Source organism: Penicillium longicatenatum, assembly GCF_028827895.1.
Source record: "Penicillium longicatenatum strain IBT 33135 chromosome Unknown contig_3_segment0_segment0, whole genome shotgun sequence".
NCBI lineage: Eukaryota > Fungi > Ascomycota > Eurotiomycetes > Eurotiales > Aspergillaceae > Penicillium > Penicillium longicatenatum.
The window spans coordinates 1,708,226-1,730,303 of NW_026643121.1; the positions used below are offsets into that span (position 1 = coordinate 1,708,226).

General features: G+C 49.7%; 9 protein-coding genes across 9 annotated transcripts; 6 read left to right on the forward strand and 3 right to left on the reverse strand.

The window, feature by feature from the left end:
• N7484_006001 (uncharacterized protein) lies at positions 1-1,703 on the forward strand (the record flags this gene model as incomplete). The annotated part of the gene is made up of 7 exons (XM_057116420.1): positions 1-174; positions 237-328; positions 395-644; positions 697-822; positions 879-915; positions 970-1,088; positions 1,143-1,703. 7 exons carry the CDS (start codon positions 1-3, stop codon positions 1,701-1,703), a joined length of 1,359 nt encoding a protein of 452 aa, XP_056972303.1.
• A 422-nt stretch (positions 1,704-2,125) lies between these two features.
• Positions 2,126-2,938, reverse strand: N7484_006002 (GNAT family N-acetyltransferase; the record flags this gene model as incomplete). Its single annotated transcript, XM_057116421.1, has 3 exons — positions 2,126-2,260; positions 2,319-2,690; positions 2,774-2,938. 3 exons carry the CDS (start codon positions 2,936-2,938, stop codon positions 2,126-2,128), a joined length of 672 nt encoding a protein of 223 aa, XP_056972304.1.
• Positions 2,939-2,940: 2 nt separating this feature from the next.
• On the reverse strand, positions 2,941-3,508 carry N7484_006003 (uncharacterized protein; the record flags this gene model as incomplete). Its single annotated transcript, XM_057116422.1, has 4 exons — positions 2,941-3,048; positions 3,184-3,303; positions 3,386-3,405; positions 3,445-3,508. 4 exons carry the CDS (start codon positions 3,506-3,508, stop codon positions 2,941-2,943), a joined length of 312 nt encoding a protein of 103 aa, XP_056972305.1.
• Positions 3,509-3,987: 479 nt separating this feature from the next.
• Positions 3,988-5,113, reverse strand: N7484_006004 (class II aldolase/adducin domain protein; the record flags this gene model as incomplete). Its single annotated transcript, XM_057116423.1, has 5 exons — positions 3,988-4,062; positions 4,110-4,278; positions 4,332-4,464; positions 4,525-4,785; positions 4,840-5,113. The coding sequence occupies 5 exons, from the start codon at positions 5,111-5,113 to the stop codon at positions 3,988-3,990; spliced, it is 912 nt and encodes a 303-aa protein (XP_056972306.1).
• A 2,185-nt stretch (positions 5,114-7,298) lies between these two features.
• N7484_006005 (putative Golgi transport complex component Cog5) lies at positions 7,299-8,735 on the forward strand (the record flags this gene model as incomplete). Its single annotated transcript, XM_057116424.1, has 1 exon — positions 7,299-8,735. The coding sequence occupies one exon, from the start codon at positions 7,299-7,301 to the stop codon at positions 8,733-8,735; it is 1,437 nt and encodes a 478-aa protein (XP_056972307.1).
• Positions 8,736-12,330: 3,595 nt separating this feature from the next.
• N7484_006006 (C2H2-type zinc finger protein) lies at positions 12,331-14,390 on the forward strand (the record flags this gene model as incomplete). The annotated part of the gene is made up of 2 exons (XM_057116425.1): positions 12,331-14,160; positions 14,217-14,390. The coding sequence occupies 2 exons, from the start codon at positions 12,331-12,333 to the stop codon at positions 14,388-14,390; spliced, it is 2,004 nt and encodes a 667-aa protein (XP_056972308.1).
• Positions 14,391-15,695: 1,305 nt separating this feature from the next.
• On the forward strand, positions 15,696-16,359 carry N7484_006007 (uncharacterized protein; the record flags this gene model as incomplete). Its single annotated transcript, XM_057116426.1, has 3 exons — positions 15,696-15,807; positions 15,873-15,973; positions 16,150-16,359. The coding sequence occupies 3 exons, from the start codon at positions 15,696-15,698 to the stop codon at positions 16,357-16,359; spliced, it is 423 nt and encodes a 140-aa protein (XP_056972309.1).
• Positions 16,360-17,162: 803 nt separating this feature from the next.
• N7484_006008 (DNA replication factor Cdt1 C-terminal domain-containing protein) lies at positions 17,163-18,608 on the forward strand (the record flags this gene model as incomplete). Its single annotated transcript, XM_057116427.1, has 1 exon — positions 17,163-18,608. The coding sequence occupies one exon, from the start codon at positions 17,163-17,165 to the stop codon at positions 18,606-18,608; it is 1,446 nt and encodes a 481-aa protein (XP_056972310.1).
• A 390-nt stretch (positions 18,609-18,998) lies between these two features.
• N7484_006009 (mismatch repair ATPase MSH2) lies at positions 18,999-21,894 on the forward strand (the record flags this gene model as incomplete). The annotated part of the gene is made up of 2 exons (XM_057116428.1): positions 18,999-19,022; positions 19,093-21,894. The coding sequence occupies 2 exons, from the start codon at positions 18,999-19,001 to the stop codon at positions 21,892-21,894; spliced, it is 2,826 nt and encodes a 941-aa protein (XP_056972311.1).
• Positions 21,895-22,078: the final 184 nt, after the last annotated feature.

Sequence of the window (22,078 nt, forward strand, 5' to 3'; positions counted from 1 at the left end):
ATGTCTGGAAACAGTGACAAATTCCAGGTTATTATTGCAGGAGCTGGGATCGCCGGGCTTGCAACCGCTATATCTCTTAAGCGAATATCCTCAATCCCCGACCTTGATATTCAACTATACGAGCAAGCTCACCAACTTTTGGAAATTGGCGCGAGCATCGCGCTTAGTCCGAATGTATGGCCCCCCGAGAATAAACTGCCCTAAAATTCGGCGGGAGCTAAATTGTACTCCCATAGGGCATGCGAACGCTGGAAAAGCTTGGCGTAGACAATGCTCTCTCGGACGAAGTCGGTTTCAGGGGACCAAGTGGAATCCCACAGATCTTACGGTGTGTCCCTTCTGCACATTCATCCAACACCTGGACTCCAGATAGAATTTACAAATTTCTCCAAAGTCACTGGAAAACAAACCAAGTCGTCTCGGTCGACACGCACACGGATGTACCTGATTCCCGTCACCACACTACGCGTTTTCACCGAGGCCATTTACATGCCGCGCTCTTGGAACACGTCCCTAAAGAGTGTGTTCACTTGGGTAAGAAAATTACTCGTGCTAATGTCAGCGATGATGGTGTTTCTTTACACTTCGAGGACGGAACCTGTGCATACGGTCATATTTTGATTGGGGCAGATGGCATTAGATCGGTTCGTTAACGCACACTATTCGCAGGTTGCACCCTTTCTGATATACAAACAGAAAGTTAGACAATCATTTATTCCCAACTACAGATTGCTTTTCAGCGGAAAGATCTCCATGAGGTCAACATTTGATGCGTCACTGGTGGCAAAGATTCCGAACCTACCTGAAGACTCGTCGCACTGGGTATGAAAACCACAATCTGCCGTTACTTTGGAATCTCTTTGCTAAACTTTGCGAAGTGGGGACCTCAAGATAATTTCTTTGCATCTCGACTGGGTATGTAGGACAGAGGCTTTGTAATATGGCCCTTCGTCCACTAACAAGATCTAGGTAAGGGTCAATACACTATCGTCGGGGCCTATAGTGATCCACGCCCCTCTGAGGAGCTTGACAGAAGCATCAGCTGGGACCAAAAGGGAGATGTCAGATTTCTGAGGGAGAAATACAAAGTAAATTATGTACCCGTGTCCTTGTTTGAGGTGGTATTCCTAACCCGTGTGTAGGACTGGAACCCACTTGTTCAAGCCCTAACGGAGGCCACCCCTCATACAAATTTATATCCTAACTTTGTTGGAGCTTCACTAGAAAACTGGGTTTTCGGCTCCCGAGTCACTCTAGTCGGAGATGCTGCCCATGCTCACGGTGGTGCCTTCGCTGCGGGAGGCTCTTTAGCGCTAGATGACGCATTTGCACTTGGCCTTGCCTTCAAGCACGTGGTCAAATCATCCGATGGAAAACTACCGCTATTACTTGATGATATTGAAAAAGCATTGGAATTTTACACTAATACGAGGAAGCCACATACAGACAGATTGTTACATGTTGTACACCATCAAATTGGTACCAAAACACCTGTGTCTGGAACGTTAGAGGAAGATGCGAAACTTGTTTCACGGATGAAGAACAGACCTGATACTGTGTGGTTATCTGAGCATGATGTCGAGGCTGCAATGGGAGCTACTATTGCACAAGCAGAAGTCCACGAGCTCAAGGCCTTGGGAGGAGAACAGGACATTCAAGGGAAACATGAGTCTACAGTCCACAGTACCCGAGGTAAACTTTGATAGATAAAGAGCAGATTACTAATTATGCCAGCACTCCAGGCTCCTTGTGTAACATAATTCGAAGTAATTTAGAGTGATACATTGTGAATATGAATTTAATGATGGCCAATAATAATGGCTTAGCACATTACCTTTCAACATAACACAACCATGGTTGGAACCTATGACCAAATCGGGGTAAATCTTATCGTCGAGTCATTTTACAATAACGGATCAGTCTGCCCTGAGTAACACCTTAACATTGTTCTTGATCTCGGGAGAAGATTACGTTCATTTATTCAATTGGATCACCTCGAGGTTTTATATAGAAAAATATCTATCTTTTCTCTACTACCCACTGCTTCTTGGCTACACAACCTTTATCTGCGTCTTCCTCTCAGAGATAGAGCTATAAATCAACCTATGCCACTGTGTACAGTTCATCATTGAAGGTCTTTCCGCATAAATATGGTCTTAGTATCCCACTTCTTCCCATTCTTATCCTTGACATCATAGTAATTCTGCACAATCTTAAGGGATCTATAGCCCCGTCTACTATACCAATCCTGATTGGTAATCTACAGATATGTTAGTCAAGTCAATCATCTCAAGCCGACTGCGAATGATCAGGGTTACCTTCGGGACGCCTCCATAGGTAGCCTTAGCAAACTCCTCTCTCAATTGATCTCCTCTCTCGACAGTGTCCAGCATCAAAGTCTTGGCGTTTAGAGGCTCTTGAACAGCGATTCTTTCAATTTCATCCATGGCTGCTCGCCCAATTCCCTTGCCCTGGAGTTTATGTATTATAAAGAAGGTTTTGATCCAGAAGACTTTCTCGGCCGGAATTTCCAAGTCCACTTTTTCGGCCTGCTTGTTCTTCGAGTCTAAGGAGATATGCCCAATTGGGATAAAGTCTGTCTGTGTTGGTTGGCGTGCTGCTGCATTAATGGACACGGCCGTGTCCGCCAGCTTCTCGCGTTCCTCCCCCACATCATTAGTGGAGAAGACCTATAATAATCCGTTAAAACCTCTTTGCATCCACAAGCTAATAGAACATCTAATACTAGAGTGTTTATAAAAGTAGAACTTACAATCCAATAGATGCACTTCTCACCTCTAATCTGTGCATCTCTCCATATCTCTTGGACCATCTCCATATCCCAAGAGCATTCCACTCGCTGTTTGAGGAGCAGATTTCGATGAGGCTCGGACAGTGGATCCCAAGGAATCAATGTCACTTCTGACATTGAGCCCATTATCAATAATCGGGCCTATTGCGGGGCTGAAGAGTGAGCACTTTGCAGAGAGCGATGAGTTGATAGGGTGTAGGGTCTTGGACTAGGCCAGTGACAAAGGAAATGAATATCTGGATTATGAATCCATTTGGGTGCGGAGGCTGATAACGTAATACTGCCAATGCTCCACTGAGCTATGACCCTAGAGACTTATGACTCATGAGGTCGAACTGAATTCGAAGACTACTGTCAGGCGGGAGATTTACCGATCCTAACCTTGCATCCGTGCACATATACGAGATGGTATATGCGTGATAGAATGAAGCATGATCCATAGCCATGACCCGGGTCTGGTTGAGACTATCGTGTCCATAGTCCTGAAGACGCTAAGTTAGAGAGTCTTCGATCATCCAGGCATCTATGGGGTCGCGGAATACATGCGAGAGAACGATCTAGTCCTGCGCATACGTAGGTGATATCTGATATTGCTAGTCATAATAGAACTGTGATACATATAAATCAGCTACGGCCAAATGGAAAACAGCTCATCTGCTTGAACCCAGCCCGCTTATGATACCCGACTTCACCCATTTAGGCCGAGATGATACGAAGCAAAACCTTGATGATGTTGATTATGTTGCATTCGGCCTCATTGGTTTTTTGAGTCGTGGTTAGTGACTGCATCTCTATTATATCACGAATGAGATGCAGCTTTGAGGGAGAAGCAAGGGAGCCATATTGTAAGCAAAGTAGGGGGCGTTCAAAATCAATGAAAAATGGAAGAAGCTTGTTGTTGGAGAGGAAGGGTTCAAAATGGTATTGTATCAAATGTACAGCAAATTCGTGTAAATTGAACCAAGGGCGGTCCCTGCCGCGTTATGTACCACGCGGTTGCTATTATCAGGACTTAGGTTTTCGGAATCGAAGTCGAAGAATGTGGAAGTAGATCTGATTTCCAATACTACTGTAATGAATGCCGTGCAGTCTCTTGAAATATTTTCTACATTTATTAAGTCTTGTTAGATCAAAAGAATCCAATTTCCAAAGCACCAAGGCTGCTTTCAAAAGTTTTATTGCAGAACTCTCCCATTGGTTTCCTCAACGATGAGCTCATACTCTGGTTGAAACTCGGTATAGAAATTGTGCTATCATGCATTAGCCAAGTATGAGGATTTGATCGCAACGCACTCACAGGGTTCTGAGCAGTATCGGCAGTATACTGAGCCACCTCGGGGTTGATGACCTTCTTAGGAATACCGTTAGCTGCGGCAGCTTCAGCCATCAGCTGGGAGTGGCAGCAGTTCTCCAGCATGGAATACAAAATCGCGGCTTCATCCACCGTTGTGCCCACGGTCAAGAGACTTTAAGAGAAATGTCAGACCAACGGCCAAAGAGAAAGAGGTGAATGACTCACCCGTGATTCTGAAGAATGCAGGCCATATTGTTTTTGCCCAATGCCTGGGCAATCTGTCTCCCCTCCTCTTGAGACAAAGCAATGCCACCGTGGTCCTCATAGAGGCCAATACGTCCATAGAGATTGCAAGCATCTATGATCAACGCTTTGTCAGCTTCTGTTAAATCATCACATCAACCCAGTTGTGACCTACCTTGAGTGAGCATCTCGATCGGCTTCCCAAATGCACTCCATGTCTTGCCATGAATACCATGGGTATGGGCAGCGGCGAGAACATCAGGACGAGCTTTGTGGATTTCGGAGTGGATCATGAACCCCGCCTCGTTAATGGGTAATTGCGCACCTCCCTCAGTGACATATCCTTCGTGGTCGACAAGTACTAAATCCGAGGCCTTAATCGAAGAGAAGTGTTTGGCGAAAGGGTTCATCCAGAAGTGATCCTTCAGGATGGGATCTGACCACAATTAGGCTTCCTGCATAGCCTAGGGACCGAGGTGACAAAACATACCACGCATTGAAATGTGACCCGAGATACCCTCGTTGTATCCCCTCTTGCCGAAGTACCGAAAGGCAACAGCCATATGTTCCTTCATCCACTGACGCTTCTCAAGCGGGTCCGAGAAGGTAGGGATCCCGCGCAGCTTCATTGTGCCATTTCGGTCGCCACGAGCGACTGATTGGAAGGTGGCATCAGTTGCCGGATCGGAGAGCTTGTGCTGATCCTCAGCAGCCAGACGAACAGATCCCTGTTGTTGCGTGGTGACAGATGTAGATGTCGACATGTTGGAGTATCCTGGAAGTAATAAATCCAATTGATGATTTAGTCTTTTTCACCAAAGAACGAAGCTTCTAAATGTTCGAGGGGCAAAGTGGGTTTTATCACGAAATTGCTTATCTATGGAAGTGGATCACCCCCAAACCCCGCCTGTGTCATTGGAAGGCGTGTCTACGGGCGGCGCTACGGACTCTTTTCCGTTGATTCTTTTAGGTATTCTTTGCCGGAATCCACTTTTTGTTTAGTAAAGTAGGCCGGTGATTGATCAACGAGGTGGATCCTTGATTTGCTTATCAGCCAAATCTAAAGATCAGATATCTTTAAGATATGGCATGTTTGTGGTGTTTTTGTCTGCACAGGGAAAGCTTGGCGGTCGGCCTCCGCGGCGCCCGATATCCCTGGAGGCTGTCGGGTCAACATTCCGAGAATTCAGCCACGACAAAGTTCAACTTTGACTTCTGACGCATCATTGAAGGGCATCCCTACAGTTCTCAATCCCTGGCGCCCTTGGGTATGACTGTCACGGCACTAAGCATATTCTTGGTGAGTCTAATTCTCATTGCAAAGGGATACTAGCTGATCATTTCAAAACAGGCCAGTACCGCCGCCTCACTTTCATTAGATTGTCTTTTGCATCCTTTGGATACAATCAAAACACGTATCCAATCTCGTGAATATGTTGGTTCTTTTCGAGGCCCAAGGACCGGCATCCTGGGCGATACGAGGATCTTTCGAGGGCTATACCGGGGCTTAGGACCCGTGCTTCTCACCTCATTCCCTTCTGGTAAACCACACGCAGCAATATGCATAGTGTTAATCTAACTATTCATCACAGCGGGTTTGTTCTTCTTCACATATGAAAGAATGCGGTCTAGGTTACCCTTTGTATCAGAAGGTCCATCAAAACAGACTGCCTCCACTCTGATCCTATCAGACATATGGGCATCTTCTGTTGCAGAAGTTGCAGCTTGCTTAATCTGCGCTCCCACTGAGCTATTGAAACAGAATGCGCAATCCGCTCTATCACAACCCACCAAGTCATCATCATTATCAACCTGTCAACAACAAAGCACTTCTCCGGGACGCAGTTTGGCAGCAGTAGTAAAGGCCGTCGGCGGCCCTACCAAGCTTTGGAGGGGATATTGGGCTCTCTTAGCGCACAATCTACCGTGGACCATCATTCAAATGCCTCTATACGAATTTCTCAAAAGACACATATCTAAATCGGAATCTCAGACCAAGAAGAATGGCACTTCCGAAATTATGGCCAACACCGGCCTATGTGCTGCCATCTCAGGCGGAATAACAGGCTTGCTTACTGCTCCACTGGACGTTATCAAAACACGAGTGAATTTAGACTCTTCTGAGCAAGAATCTATTGGGAGAAACAGAGTGGCGAGAGCAACACGAAATATAATAAAAACAGAAGGCCTGAGAGGTCTGTACCGGGGATGCGGTATTAACAGCTTCATGGCGGTTGTTGGTTGCGGTTTATATTTTGGTCTATACGAAGGAGGAAAGCAATGGCTAAGTGACGATTAGATCATGCCCAAGGTGGCATAGCATTACTCTATCATGTATAATATACCTTATACCTAATCTCTACTCTGAAAATAGAAGATAACAATTTCGAGACTTTTCTCTTCCAAACAGTTGGCCATTGGACGATGGATCGATAAGAATGCAATCATGGTCCCTTCCTTTTGGCCAGATAACGTCGGCAATGCGTTGCAAAGTTGTCCAATATGCACCATCCATATTTGTTGAATGACATTCATGGAAAGCAAAGATGTGTATAATGACTATAGCCTACAGGGTGCTATATAGCCCTGGAGGGTGTGCGTAGGTCGCATCGAAATCTATGGGATCCTGACTAAGCCACCCGTGACCCCGGTTATCGCCATGTGGGATTATCGCGGAGCTGTCGACAGTTGGCTTTCGCTGAACTCCTTTCACCCCTACGACATGCTCAATTCGCGATAGCATTGGCGCAACCCGGTGGAAATCCCGCTTTCCAAGTCATCTCTCTCTCAACCGAAACTCCACGGCGACTACATCTTCCATACCAGTCAAAACACCGGTGTCTTCTAGCGCATTCATACCCATTTGTTACTCTTGCATCTCCTATGAGCTAAAATCCACGAGCTTGTCATGATCTAAAAAGCCACGAGCTTCCAACTATATCTCCAAAAATGTCAGAAGGCGAGCCCTCCTACATTGACTATGAGGCCTTTCTAGACCCCGAGTTCTCGCCGGCCGGATTCGCCAATTCATTGGTCCTGAGCACCAACAATGCAACAGACACCCCCCTGGATCTCTCAACACCACTCTCACGTGTGCTTTTTGATCTACAAGAAATTGACACTCACATTCATGGATTAACGACAAAGTCGGCACTGCCACTTCTATCCCACACACAAGACCAAACTGCTGCCGCGGAGCATATCTTACAGGAAACCGGGACACAGATCACATCAGTGACTCAGGGATACGAGCGATTGGAAAAAGAAGTCCTTCAGAAATGGCAAGCTGCGGAGGAGGCTCGAATTGCGGCAGAAAACTCCTTGGCTACTGTCCGATTAGCGCGGGCCGTGGCGCGCTGCTTGGGACTTGGTCGGCAGCTTGAGAGTCAAATGGCAGAGTTGACAGGGCGTACAACTGCCCCGGCAATAGGCACTGATGGGACCGCTACATCGACTGGCAAAGAAGGCTTTCGGGCGTTAGAACGTGCAGCCATTACTATCTTGAACCTTCGTCAAATGTTTTCAGCAACCTCGGAGGACGATGAAGGTTATGGCTTGGATCGAGTGAAAGTCACTCGGACTTTGCGTAATGAGTTTTTAATCCCTGCGGAGAATATGGTTAAGGCAAGGGCACAGCAAACCATCAACCGATTCTCATTATCGAGTCCCATGACCACCAGTGGTCAATCATCGGTGCCTTCAAGCTACAAACAGGCGCGCGAAGCCCGATCACGGCTGGCAACCGCTGCAGCCACTTTATACCTCCTGTCGCCTATTCCGAAGGGCGCTGTCACGACATCTGACTACAAGCCCGAGCTTCTTCTCTCAACCTTGCAAGGGTACATGCAGACGTCCATCATCACATCAGCTAACGCCCTCGCGAAGGCACTGTCCCAACTCCCCACGATGGACCGTGCCCTGGCCGACATCTCCACGCGATGCCAGGATATCGTTGGCCTGGAGTCCATCTTGCGAAATATCCGACCGCCCTCTCATCCCCTCCTCTCATCCATAACCGATGATGATCAACCTACCAAGGACATAGAAACAGTAGGCCCAGCCCAGGTTAACCTCCTCCAGCCCCTCCTTCAGGCTCTCGATACCTCATCCCTGCCTTCCTACTTCTGGCGATCGCTCGCTTCCTCCCTCACGTCCCGCGTGCAGGAAATTATCAACCGAGGGGGCGTGTCCGCCCGCACTTTGCGATCCAACCGAGATCGACTAAAAGCAGAAATCAAAGATTGTGTGATGCGGGCTTCCCAGGTCTCTGCCACCAACCTCCTGGCCGAAAAGGGTCGATCTGGAACGGATACGGTAGAGATTGGCAATTGGGAACGAGAAGCCACCGTGATGGTGAGCGCTGTGATCGGTCCCTTGAACCGATAAAGGTCTATACGTGATGTATTAAATAATTCAAAACCATAACCCAGATGGGACAAGACAAGCATTACCATAGGGTGGAAACCACCGGACTAATGCAAGAAAAATCACATGCATCTCCAACCTTTGTCCCTGACGCCATGGTCGGCAATATGAGGCACCATGGACCATTTACCCCAGAAATGCCAGGTCCAAGTCCTAGGTACCTGGAAGTAGAGTACCTTGGGAACCAGCAATATAGTGACAGGCTCCCGGGTCAAAATCGAAACAACAAAGATAACGGAAAGAGCCAAGAGCCCTTCTCCGTGTTCGGAGATTTACAGAATTACCGTTGTAGGTATCTGTCAGACGACTCCTTGCAGGGCTTTACAAGCAGGGTGGCGGGGGCCTAGCTGCACCAGGTTGCCTTGCCGTGCAGCGTCAAGGCTCCAATCAAAAAGCAAAAGCAGACTCTACAATCAATGAGAGATACAGGGTGAGTCAGGAATGAAAAGCCAAAAAAGCAAGTTCTTTGTGCTGCGTCCAGTATGAAATCCACGGGGATTATTCTACCGAGTGGAATTCGGGGATGTACCGAGCAGCCTCATGTACGACAAGGGCTAAGATAGTACAGATGTCTGTGCTTTGTGTTTCTTGATTTCCCCTACGTACGTGGCCGGACCCCTCCAGGTACGCATCCCCATTACGACAGGTACATAGACCGGGACATGCCCAGCGGTATGATTGGATAGACCCAGGAAGATAATATACTCTTGTACACTCTGTGTGTAAGAAAGAGACCTATCATCTGGAGAATACACCGCTTGAAAGGCAAAAGTCGAAATGGAGGCCAAAAGTGGGAATCGACAATCAAAAATCTCCGTCATGATTGAATAATAATTACTCCGCAGTTGATCACTTTTGATTAAGCTCACCAACTTGGTATGGATGTGCTTTCCCTCCAAACTAACGAGCACTCCGAGGTTCCCGGGGCTGAAATAGTCGACGACGTCAGTGTGTGATCCTTACCCGTGGAAGCGCCGATCGGAACGGTAAAAGGACCCCCAAGCACGATTTCCCCCCAGCCCTGCAGGTACCTGCCACTACCTGGCCGTGCGCCTCCCCCGTCGTTACGGTGGCGCCCTGCAGTTGTACCTACAGGTACCCGCCCCTCTCAAGCCTTGCGCTTCAACCTCCAATCAGCCCATGCGATATGCTCTTACAGGGGCAAAGGCGTTGGACGATCGATGATCGGTCTTTCCTTCCTCGAGTCAGAGCCCATGTATATCTGGGACCCATGCACATGAAACCGGGACAGGACGCCCATCCATACAGGCCTGGCATCCGTGTATTCCCAAACGCTGTCTTCACCAATCCGCTTCTTCAAGTCTCACAACCCCTCTCCAGAACCACCCCTCTTCCGCCCCTGATGGCGCGTCCAGCTGGTTGTTACTAAGGCGGGGAATTAGGATTTAATCAAGTTAGAAATCGTAAATCATCAAATCAAGCACATCATTCCCACGGACCGTGGCGTCACTTAACAGGGAAGACGGGGGCAATGAACGACTTGGTGAGCAGGAGATTAAGAGTATGATATAACCTGGAGAGGAATGCAACTGGTAAGATCCATCGAAAGTTCGCATAGAACATCCCGAACCACGTTTAGAAACAGCTTAAAAAAGCAAAGGTCGAGATCTCGAACGAACCAAAGGAAAAAGAAACATTTAAAGGGCCCTCGCGTACCGTGGGATCTTATTCGACCTTGTCATGCGGGCAACCCATTGTGTACGACGTGGGCCGATTTACTTTGACCCACCGATCGACGATATCATAACCCGCATGTCTTGCCGTTTGCAGCGAGCATCCATGGTAGAGAAAGGAAAAGGAGGGGAAGTTTACACGGGAGACGCAGGCACAGTGAATCCTTAACGGGCCAGTCGGTGCTAGCCGGGGGCCTGAAGGTTTCATGATTGAACTTAGGAGCATTGGTTGTCTGAACGCAGCGTGAGCGGAGGAGGCGGAATCACTAAAAATTAGGGAAGGTCCCGCAACTTGATTTTCGTTCCTATAGGTAAAGGGAACCCTGGTACCTTGTACTCCGTGTTCTCTAAAGTTCTTATCAATGGGGTCAATGCCCCCCCCCAGATCGTACCCGTGCATTGCCGCCGGATCGATGGGATGTTGGGAGATTCAAATAGGAATCAGATATGATATGAAACGGGGTATTTCAAGCCCATCAGGGTGTACCCGCAGTCGAGCAGGTGATCTCAGTTCAACGGAGATTTATTCATTTCTTCCAGGACGGACCATTCGGAATCGCCCCCTACCGCGTAACCATACGAACCTTATACAGAAACTGGAGAGTATGACGGAGCTTGGGGTTCGGAGGATGAGCCCCCTGTGATGATACATCCATCTGGGATAAATGCAAGGGGTCCGCATGGGAAGTAGACAAGACCAGGCGAAAAAGCCCAAGAGTCGAGACCAGTCGAAGTCGATTAAACCCTACCAAACTCCTTAGCCCCACGGCCACCAGGGTCTGGGCGCGATGGTGAACGTCAAAGACTCGGCTCGGGTACTATACCTTTAGGAGAGGACCCTGTTGAAAGTCAAAACATGGATGAGTGGCTGCGCTATGAATCATACATTTTCCCGTACCTGGTGCCTATGGATACAGTATCCATTCCTTCCATGGTTCCTGTTGGTAGTTTCATTCGAGATACTTGACACGCGGTTATAGTCGCATCCTCATCTGGTGAAACCCTCGATGATTCGCATCGGTAGCCCCGGAAGTTGTTGAGTTCCTGGGATCTTCAATCTGACTCTCTGCGTAAGCTGCTTTTTGCCCCTCGCTTCCGATAAGCCGTTCTCTTTCTCGTCGTCACCATTTCCTTAGACTCTATCTCCACCATTCTTTTACTTCTGCATATTCCCTTTCCTTTTTCCTATACTTCTATACCCTGCCCCTCTGACAAATCCTGCCCAGTTCGGACTTCGCCTTATCTATACTTCTCCCCTCTTTTCTCTTGAAACTCCTCTCCGGAGTTTTCTTATGGGGGGATAAACCTGAAACCTCTCGGGTCCCACTCGACGATCCTGCCTTCGCGTGTCTTCGCAAACGTGCTCTTGAGGAAAGATGCTTGCGATCGGCTAATCTTTGCCTCTTTCTTTCTTTACATTTTCTCAACCCTTGCGTGACGACTACATTCCAAACCGCCCCCTCCTGGAGTAGGCGCCAAAGAAACTTGCTTCTGTACGTGTCGAATTTCTATTTTATTTCTAGTATGGGGTTCTTGCGAGCCACTTGCCTTTTCGAAGGGTTTTGCTTTGTGCTTTGTTCTTTATACTGTAGTGGGACCGGTCTGACGTTTGTGTGCAATGTTAACAGTCGCCAGAACTCCGCACCTTCTCTCCGATCCCTGTAGCTGCGGTTCCTGCGACAACTCCCAGTATTTAGACAATAGACTCCCCCACGGGATCTGGGGTTCCTCAAAGGAAGAGCGGATCGGGTTGCCGGCGTTGCGACCGGATAGGGTTTGCCTCTGCCCACCCCCCCCCCCCCCCCCCCTCTCCGACACTTTGACATCACCCGCCTCCACATCTTACGTCGCCAACAAAAAACATGGCCTCTTTCCTTCCTGTGAACAACTCAGCGAGGATCGATGACCACGCCATGGACGGAGCGACTACACCCCGCGCCAATCCGAACGGCGTCCAGGCCACCTTGGATCACCTTCCCCCCGCGGAGCACCACCCGGATGGTCTGAAGACAAGCAGAGGAAGCGAGGGCTCAGTGCAAACAACCATATCAATAGGACGAGCTCGGACAGCGTCCATGTCCGACGAACAGATGAATGACTCGGATGGAGAACCAGACGGATCCGACCACGAGGGAGAACCGGGGAGTGCGCCGCCGTCAAAAAAGAAGAAGGGACAGCGCTTCTTTTGTACCGACTTCCCTCCATGCAATCTTAGTTTCACTCGAAGCGAACACTTGGCCCGCCACATTCGAAAGCACACCGGCGAACGGCCCTTTCAATGCCACTGCTCTCGACGCTTCTCTCGACTTGATAACTTGCGCCAACATGCACAAACGGTCCATGTGAATGAGGATATACCAGGGGATTCCTTGGCAGCCACCGGTACTCGGTTCCAACGCCAGGTACGGACGGACCGAGTACGCCCACCAGGTCGTGCACGAGCAGGTACCACCGGTAGTGCGGGTGGTCACAGCCGGGGCCACAGTCGAAACCTATCTACCTCCAGCATTGCATCTACTACTTCGACCTTTAGCCAACCTCAGGAACTTCGGCGCCGTCCTCCGCCATTGATGATGGCCAACGACCCAACGACCCGCTCTCGCCTAGGACTGGACCCTATGGGGGAGCCACCAAGTACGCCGCCAAGCCAGATTCGAGGAGTTCCAGGAGCATCGGCAAGTGGTTCGCCATACACTCCGTCCAATATGTTCACTACCGGGGCAAATGGTAGTCCGCAATATAGCTCGCCCATGTCTGGTGCGACACATTTCTGGGAGGGGAAGACAGCCGCTCGTCGGCTATCTGTCCCGACGAGCAGTCATCCTTTTCTTCCTCAACATGCTAACGCATATCCGCCACATTATGTCAACTCGCCTGCAGCAGCATATCCCAACGCAGCGGGAGTTTTCGCCAGCCCCACGAGCACCAACTACCCTCCATCCAGAGATGAGAGTACCCTTAGTGCCGCTGAGATAGAGATGAGGCGGCGTACATGGCACCCTTCGACATATCCTGTATTTGGTCGACCGTCTACCAGTGGCCTGAGCCAATACCATACTCCCGATACAGTCCAGCCATCATTTGGAGGCACTAACAACTCCACTGACCACCCACCTCGACTACCTGGGATTGAGAGCTTCGACAAAGTGGTATCTCAACGTCCCCTGACCCCTCCCACCCGCAAACCAAGTCCAATGCAGATTGATGGCCACGGCCGTCCTCCCCCAGCCCATGGCTTTGGTGCGGGCTTCAACTACGCCCAGCCCTCGGTTCGGCCAGCGCCTCCTATCTCAGGGCCAGGCCATCGACGCGGCCATGTATCATGGGATATGTCTTTGCATACCAACCTGACGGGTCTTGATATTCGAGATCAGCGGTCTTCGAGGGATGCCTCTCAGTGGAGTCAGCAGACTATTGCGGAGCTCCAGAATGTTTCTTCTCGGCCATCGTCATCCTACCAACCCGCCTTTGGGCCCATGGCCGAACGAAGTCCTGAGGAGCACCGTGGCCACGCCCCAAGTCTTTCTTCTGGGAGCATTCGACCAAACCATACATCCCCCGAGGACTCCAGCAGCAGTGAGGGAGTTCATACCCCATCCACCGCGTCGGTAGAATATCATCCGGCCATAGTACACAGCAGCGGATATATTGAATCACACGAGTCCTCGTTGCCATCCGATCATCCTCATCCGGTAGGAAATCCCATTCGAACGGACGGCGCTCGCCTCGGTTACTAATGCCGTCATAGATCTGTGGTCGACGCGACCCTCACACCGACGGCTACCCAGGCCACGCCGAGCAGGAGCCCCGAACAAACGGTTTCAACGACTCCTCTGTCCGGGATACCGGCATGGGTCGTCTTGAGGCTTTGGTTGCGGTTGCGACGAGCGAGAACAAAGGAGCCGCGAAGTTGTTCTTGTAAATTGTGCATTCGCCCCACCGGACTTTCAGACCTTATATACCATTTTTCTTGTAAACCGACTCATCCCCTTTTCGTGATCTGAACATGATCATGCCATGGCTCTTTCTCTTTCTATTTCCCCCTTTTGACACTCACTGCGCCCACTATTATTTGAAATGTGGACCACTCGACCCTCCCTTCCTCTATCTTTCTGGGCAACTCACACATGCAAAGTGGATGTGAAGCCTTTGATGAAATGACGAATGTGACGACCTATACATGAACTGGAAATCTTTTTTCCTGTCTATCTCTCCATTTTGTTCTTATTTGTATGTGGGAGTCTGTCTTCGGTTTTGATGTTTTGCAGGGTTGCCGGTTCTCCGCATGTCCTGGGCGTTTCTGTACGGGAGCGTATGGATGGCATCGTATGCATGACGATACCCAGCCTCGATCTATTCATGTTTCTCATTCTCTTCCCTCCATGTCTCTCTGCTTGGCGGTCCTTTTCTTTTTCCTGTCTGACGGTCTCACGCCTTTACTGTTCCCGTTCTTGTTTTACTATACTGCTTTTTATTTTATGATGGTGGATCATGTCACGGACTTTTCCCAGGATTTTATGATATCGTTATAACGCCAATATGACTGGAATGCAAATGCACGGATTCTTCGTAGTGTAAGTTTCATGTGCCTGGGTATGACGTTTACCCCGCACAGCCCATGTCAGCTCTCCAGCTTTACCTACTGGTGAGCAGCACTTCGAACTACATCAATCGGGGTTTGCTATTTGCAATTAGCAACTTGCAATCTACAATCGTGCGAATAGACGGCAATAAGGCAGAGTAAAAATCTCATCAACCCTGGGTACCCCAATCCAACACAAACCCCGAACACGGAAATGACCAACCGGTGACGTCGACAGCGGTGCATTGAACCGGGCTCCCGCAATGGAACTGGACTCCAGCGCACAGCTACTGACAGCTAAAGTCCAGGACCCAAGTCTGTCCTATGGAAAGAGAGTCGTCCTCATTATAATATGAAGATAAGAGATCATCATCTACATTACGCATCGTAGACAAGCCGTTTAAGCAAAGCTCGAACATGAAAACCCCCCCCCCAGAAGATCATTTCACACAACGAGGTTCTGGACTCCGTACTTGTAAGAATAGCCGGCACAGACGTCATAGTCTGGTGACGGCGCCATTTCCCCGGAAGCTTTAAATCTGAACCAACCCAGCTTGTTCTTCATTTCACATTATAATCCAAACTTCGACACTTCACTCTATACCATCCTCAATATACACCTCTTTTTTCAATTCCCTCGCAATCATGTCGAAAAGCAGAACGCCAATGTACTTGGGTCTCGCTGCTGCCGGTGCAGGCGGGTACTACCTCTACCGGTCGGGCGGAGATGTCAAGGGTGCGAAACAGGAGATGAAGAGTATGTTGCTGGCGATGATCTAGATATCTGTTTCAATTACAGGCTGCTAATAATATCCTCAACAGTTGATGCCGACAAGGCACGCGAGAAGCTTCCCCACGGCGAGAGTGCGCGGAATGCGGGTGCAAACGTTGGAAAGGAAGCTGGTGCTACCGTTGATGAAGCTGTATGTATCCATTTCGCCGTTCCACTGGAATTCTCTTTCACATTTGCTTTCCTTTCGTCCTCTCCTGGTCTCGTCTACGGGCTCGTGGTGTATCCACTACATACTATTTGCCCCTCCTCCCCACTCTCCACCAATCTACCACTTCACTGGGCACCAAGCTAACATTCCGGATCCAGATTGACAACGCCCGCTCCAAGTTCAAGCTGGATGAGAGAATCCCCGAGATGAAAGAGGGGGCACAGAACAGGTTTGAGGACGGAATGCAAAAGCTCGATGGGCTCCGCGATGACGCGAAGAACCGAATCAACTCGGAGATCGACAGAGTTGATCGCACTGTTGAGCAGAAGGCGTCTGAGGCTAAGGGATGGTTTGGAAGCAAGAAATAAATTCATGTGCCTGTGCTCTGAAGCATTAGGTATTAGGTCCGGTTATTTTTCATGTTGGCGCTGTGGTATGAATTGAACATTGATATTCTTATGGAATTGGATCCCTATCTTAGTATGAATCTCTATCGACAGGATAGATCTGTAGTGTTTCTGCCGCGGCTTCGGGAGAGCGTCCAGCAGGGTCTGTGTAAGAATATGGGTGGGGTCGATTGATCTGGTCAATCCTATCAGGGTCATTGCGGATGTTCCCCAACTAAGATAGATTCAATTTCTTGCAGTTCCAAGGACTGCTACATTGTAACTGAATTGTCTAGTGGCATTGTATTGTAGACTCGAGCTTGTGCATGATCCATTGGGCGCAACATTCCAATGCCAGGTGATCACCGCAGCGACGAGAATGTCATGCTCGAGAACTTATATAGAAGAATTTTCCAATTTGCGTTCTAGATTCCAGATAACTTTTTACGCTCTTTTTTCTGCTTGAAGATTTCTACAAAGGATCATAAACAGTTGTTGGCTCGGGATTCAGTTCGTGTGCTAGACGTGGCGCTAACGACGCGTCTCACTTTAACCCGAAACGCGAATCGACGCGTCTTAGGGAGTTTTCACCCTTGAGCAGTCTCACCCGCTCCACACTACACTGTTTCTTGCATGCACTTTGCACTTTCCTCTTCATATTGATTCTCGTTAATAACTTGTTATCTCTTACCCTGACTATATTTCAGTTCCATTTACCGGTCGCAACTTCCTCCAACCACTGGAACTCCGCTCTCCGAAACGAAGAGAAAAAAATTGCAGCCGCGATGCCGCGCGTTACCAGGGCAAGCTGCCTTCCCCAAAGCCAGCCTGCCATTCAAATCTTCACCAAGGCAACCAAGGCTGGTGTTACGCCGCAGCTGCCCGCTAAGAAAACCGCCTCCCTGCCCGTTTCCCCATCGAAGAAGAGAAAGCTCCAGGAAATCGAGAATGTCGACCGCCCAGGTCCGCAGTCTGCTGAGGAGCAACCCGACACTCCTTCCAAGACCCTCAAAATCAGCCAATTATCTGTCTCCTCTCCACGCAGCGGCCACTATGCTACACCCAAGCGCACTCCTAGTCGCCGAACTCGTGTGTCCACTATCACGGAGAGCCCCTCGACTCCGGATACCCCCTCCAAACAACGAACTCTCAACTTTGCAAAGGTTGTGCCGGCTCCAAAAGAGCCTGTCCTCGCACCACGAGTCCCTTGTGTGACCGATTTCATGGACATGCATTCTGCCTTTGTCAAGGCTCTCTCCATTCACGTCGCACACAATGGCCCCATCTCCCCTGCCGATATCCGAGAATTTTTGCCCAGCATCACCCGCATTTGGAAGAAACGCAAGGTGCAGATTAAGGACCTGCAGCGCCTTGTCTGGGTCTGGGATCACAGCTTGAAGGCCAAGGACATTTCCTACCGACTGGCAAACTACGGACTGGGCAAGGTGTGCCTTGAGCGACACGTGCAAATCGACGAACAAGGCCCCGTCTTGCAGGATGCGTTCGAGCAGGCCTTTGACTTGCTTTGGGAGCAGACGGAGGATTCCTTGAAGGAAGTCAAAGAAGAGGATCGCCCCGCCATTTTCCTCGAGACTCTCGGCCTTGCTTGCATCCAGGAATCCCTTACCCCGTTCACTGCGTTTCAGAAGGGTCAACAACGGCTGCAGGACTTGAAAGGCGGTGTCATCCGTATGAAGACCGAGATGCTACGTTCCGAGGGCAATCTGACCAACTCCAAGCCCCTGGCTGCTACTAGCAATCGTCGCCAGGGCCTCTTGGAGCGATTGAAGAATAAGGAGCTACGCCAGTCCAAGCTCCCTCCCCCACCAACCAAGAAGGAGCTGGTCCGCCGTTCGGCTGCTGAGCATGTAGAGGAAGTCGCTGGCATCTTGGCCCTTCTGCGTCCGGCCGGGTATGTTGGCACTGGTATCAAGGCTATGCTTGCCAACCAGCGCAAGCCCTTCAAGCTTGAGACTATCGTCCAACATGTTCGGGATTCCATTCGTACCCCAATCCCGGCCGATGAGGTCCAGATCTGCATTGAAATGTTGGCTGATTCGCGCGTGGCTGGTCACTGGGTCAACTTGGTGACTATCAAGGATATGCAATCGGTTGTCTTGAAGTCTTGCAAGGATATTGCAATCAAAGATATCGGTGCCAAAGTTGCCCTGGTGAAGGATGATTGGGACAAAACTGCATCTTGTGTGCCCGTTCCTGTCTTGAGGGTTTGAGAATTCGTTGGTGGACTTTGTTTAAATTACTTTTACCCCCGTCATCCGTGGAGCCGGTTCGCTCGCGGTTTTTGCATAAGCGTTGTGATGATACCCTGTACTTTACCTTGCCATGTTTTATTAGCCTCAGCATGGCAGCGATATTAGCCATTAGCCTCCTACCTACAAATAATAACAACCAATACTGATAAAAATACTGCATATTACCAGTAATCAACCCCTCGGCGGTCTAGACCTTGGATTGGTAACGCCATGGATTTCACTTAACGCGCGACGCGTGTCACGTGACCGCGTTGACATGACGCGTCTCCCTCATCTGCATCTTCTAACTCTCCAAGCTCGGTGACCATATTGTCTTTGCTGCATTTTTCTGCGGCCTATTTTGACAAGATGTCTTCCAGACCAGATTTGAAGGTATCTTCTTGCAATGCCCCATTACACCTTCACTGACCAAAAAGAATCCCCCCGCTAACCGCCCTGACAGGTCGACGATGAAGTCGGATTTATCCGCTTTTACAAATCTATTACAGACTCTGATGATAATGAAACCCTCCGAATCTTCGACCGCGGTGACTGGTACTCCGCCCATGGTGCCAATGCAGAATTCATCGCTCGAACCGTTTACAAGACAACCTCCGTGCTCCGCAACCTCGGCCGCAGCGAAAGTAGCGGTCTGCCTTCGGTCACCATGACCGTGACCGTGTTCCGGAATTTCCTCCGCGAAGCCCTTCTCCAACTAAACAAACGTGTCGAGATATGGGTGTCGGGTGGTGTAGGCAAGGGGAACTGGAAACTCGGCAAGCAAGCCAGTCCCGGAAACCTACAAGACGTGGAGGACGAGCTTGGCAGTGTGGGTGCCTTGTCAATGGACTCAGCACCTATCATTCTTGCTGTCAAGATCTCCGCCCGTGCTGGTGAGGCGAGGAACGTAGGCGTTTGCTTCGCGGATGCCAGTGTGCGTGAACTCGGAGTCAGCGAGTTCCTCGACAATGACGTCTACTCGAATTTCGAGTCTCTGGTGATCCAGCTTGGTGTCAAGGAATGCCTGATTACAATGGACTCTTCACGAAAGGACGTGGAGCTGGGCAAGATTCGAGCTATCGCTGATAGCTGCGGGATTGCTATTTCCGAGCGGCCGGTGGCGGACTTTGGAGTGCGCGATATCGAACAGGATTTGACAAGATTGTTGCGAGATGAGCGGTCCGCTGCGACGCTGCCTCAGACTGAGTTGAAGCTTGCTATGGGCTCTGCGGCGGCTTTGATCAAATATCTGGGCGTCTTGACTGATGCGACTAATTTCGGTCAGTTTCAACTGTACCAGCATGACCTGTCGCAGTATATGAAGCTGGATGCTTCTGCTTTGCGAGCGTTGAACTTGATGCCCGGGCCTCGTGATGGAGCTAAAAGTATGAGTTTGTTCGGCCTGCTGAATCACTGCAAGACGCCGGTGGGCAGTCGCTTGCTAGCGCAGTGGTTGAAGCAGCCGCTTATGGATCTCGCTGCTATCGAGCTCCGGCAGCAGCTTGTTGAGGCTTTCGTTGTTAACACAGAGCTGAGACAGACAATGCAAGAGGAACACTTGCGTGCCATCCCTGATCTGTATCGCCTGGCCAAGCGCTTCCAGCGCAAGCAGGCTAATCTGGAGGATGTTGTTCGTGTTTATCAAGTCGCAATTCGCTTGCCAGGGTTTGTCCATGCCCTAGGAGATGTGATGGATGAGCAGTATCAGACCCCGCTGGAGAAAGAATACACATCCAAGCTCCGAAGCCATTCCGACAGCCTGGCTAGATTGGAAGAAATGGTGGAAACTACTGTTGACTTAGATGCCCTTGAGAACCACGAATTTATTATCAAGCCCGAGTTTGATGATAGCCTCAGGGTCATCCGCAAGAAACTTGACAAGATGCGCTACGAAATGGACATGGAGCATCGCAACGTCGCCAAAGACCTCAATCAAGATATCGAGAAGAAGCTATTCTTGGAAAACCACCGTGTGCATGGCTGGTGTTTCCGCGTTACTCGTGCAGAGGCGGGCTGTATTCGTAACAAGAAGGGGTACCAAGAATGCTCTACGCAGAAGAATGGTGTCTATTTCACCACCACGACTATGCAGTCCCTTCGCCGGGAGCATGATCAGCTGTCATCCAACTACAACCGGACCCAAACTGGACTTGTCAGTGAAGTGGTCAATGTCGCTGCTTCATACTGCCCTGTCTTGGAGCAGCTTGCCGGTGTCTTGGCTCACCTTGATGTTGTAGTGAGCTTCGCCCATGCGTCTGTTCACGCTCCCGCGGGTTATGTTCGTCCTAAGATGCACCCCCGCGGCACGGGAAACACCGTGCTCAAGGAAGCCCGCCATCCCTGTATGGAGATGCAAGATGACATTTCTTTCATTACCAACGATGTCTCTTTGATTCGGGACGAATCCTCTTTCCTTGTCATTACCGGTCCCAACATGGGCGGAAAGTCAACATACATCCGACAGATCGGTGTGATCGCGCTCATGGCCCAGACTGGCTGCTTCGTACCCTGTACTGAAGCTGAGCTAACTATTTTCGACTGCATTCTTGCCCGAGTGGGTGCCAGTGACTCTCAACTCAAGGGCGTGTCCACATTCATGGCGGAGATGCTTGAAACTGCCAATATTCTCAAATCAGCCACCTCCGAGTCTCTTATTATCATTGATGAGCTCGGCCGTGGGACCAGTACCTACGACGGCTTCGGTCTGGCCTGGGCTATTTCGGAGCACATTGTCACCGAGATTCGATGCTTCGGTCTCTTCGCAACTCATTTCCACGAACTCACTGCACTGGCGGACCGATACCCGAAATCTGTTAAGAATTTGCACGTCGTGGCATTCATTGGAGACGGTGATGAACCTAATGGTGAAGCTGAGGCTGAATCGAAGAAGAAGCGTCAGGTGACTCTGCTGTACCGTGTCGAGCCAGGCATTTGTGACCAGTCGTTCGGTATCCACGTTGCCGAACTCGTGCGTTTCCCTGACAAGGTAGTCAACATGGCTCGCCAAAAGGCCGAGGAACTAGAGGACTTTACCTCTGCCACAGCTGAGAATACAGAAACTCAGCCTGCCTCGCTTGATAAGTACTCCCAGGAGGAGGTCGAGGAGGGCAGCGCTCTCCTGAAGGAGATGTTGGTGAAGTGGAAGGCAGAGATTGAGGGCAAGGATCTGTCATCTGATCAGAAACGGCAAATCATGCGCGATCTGGTCAATGCAGACGGCAAATTGCAAGCGAACAAAGTGTTCCAGGGTATCAAGGCTTTATAGGATTATCGGATGGGAAGATTAGGCTCTAGGGCGGAGTATGGCGTTGCCGGGATTTTTTAACATGTTCATCAATGAGGAGCCTATCAATCAAAATTTCGGATTCAATAGAAATGTTTTTGTTCTTCAAGAAGCATGCTTTAGTATCTTTGCAAGGACTTGATCAAGTTGGTTCATATAAAGTTGA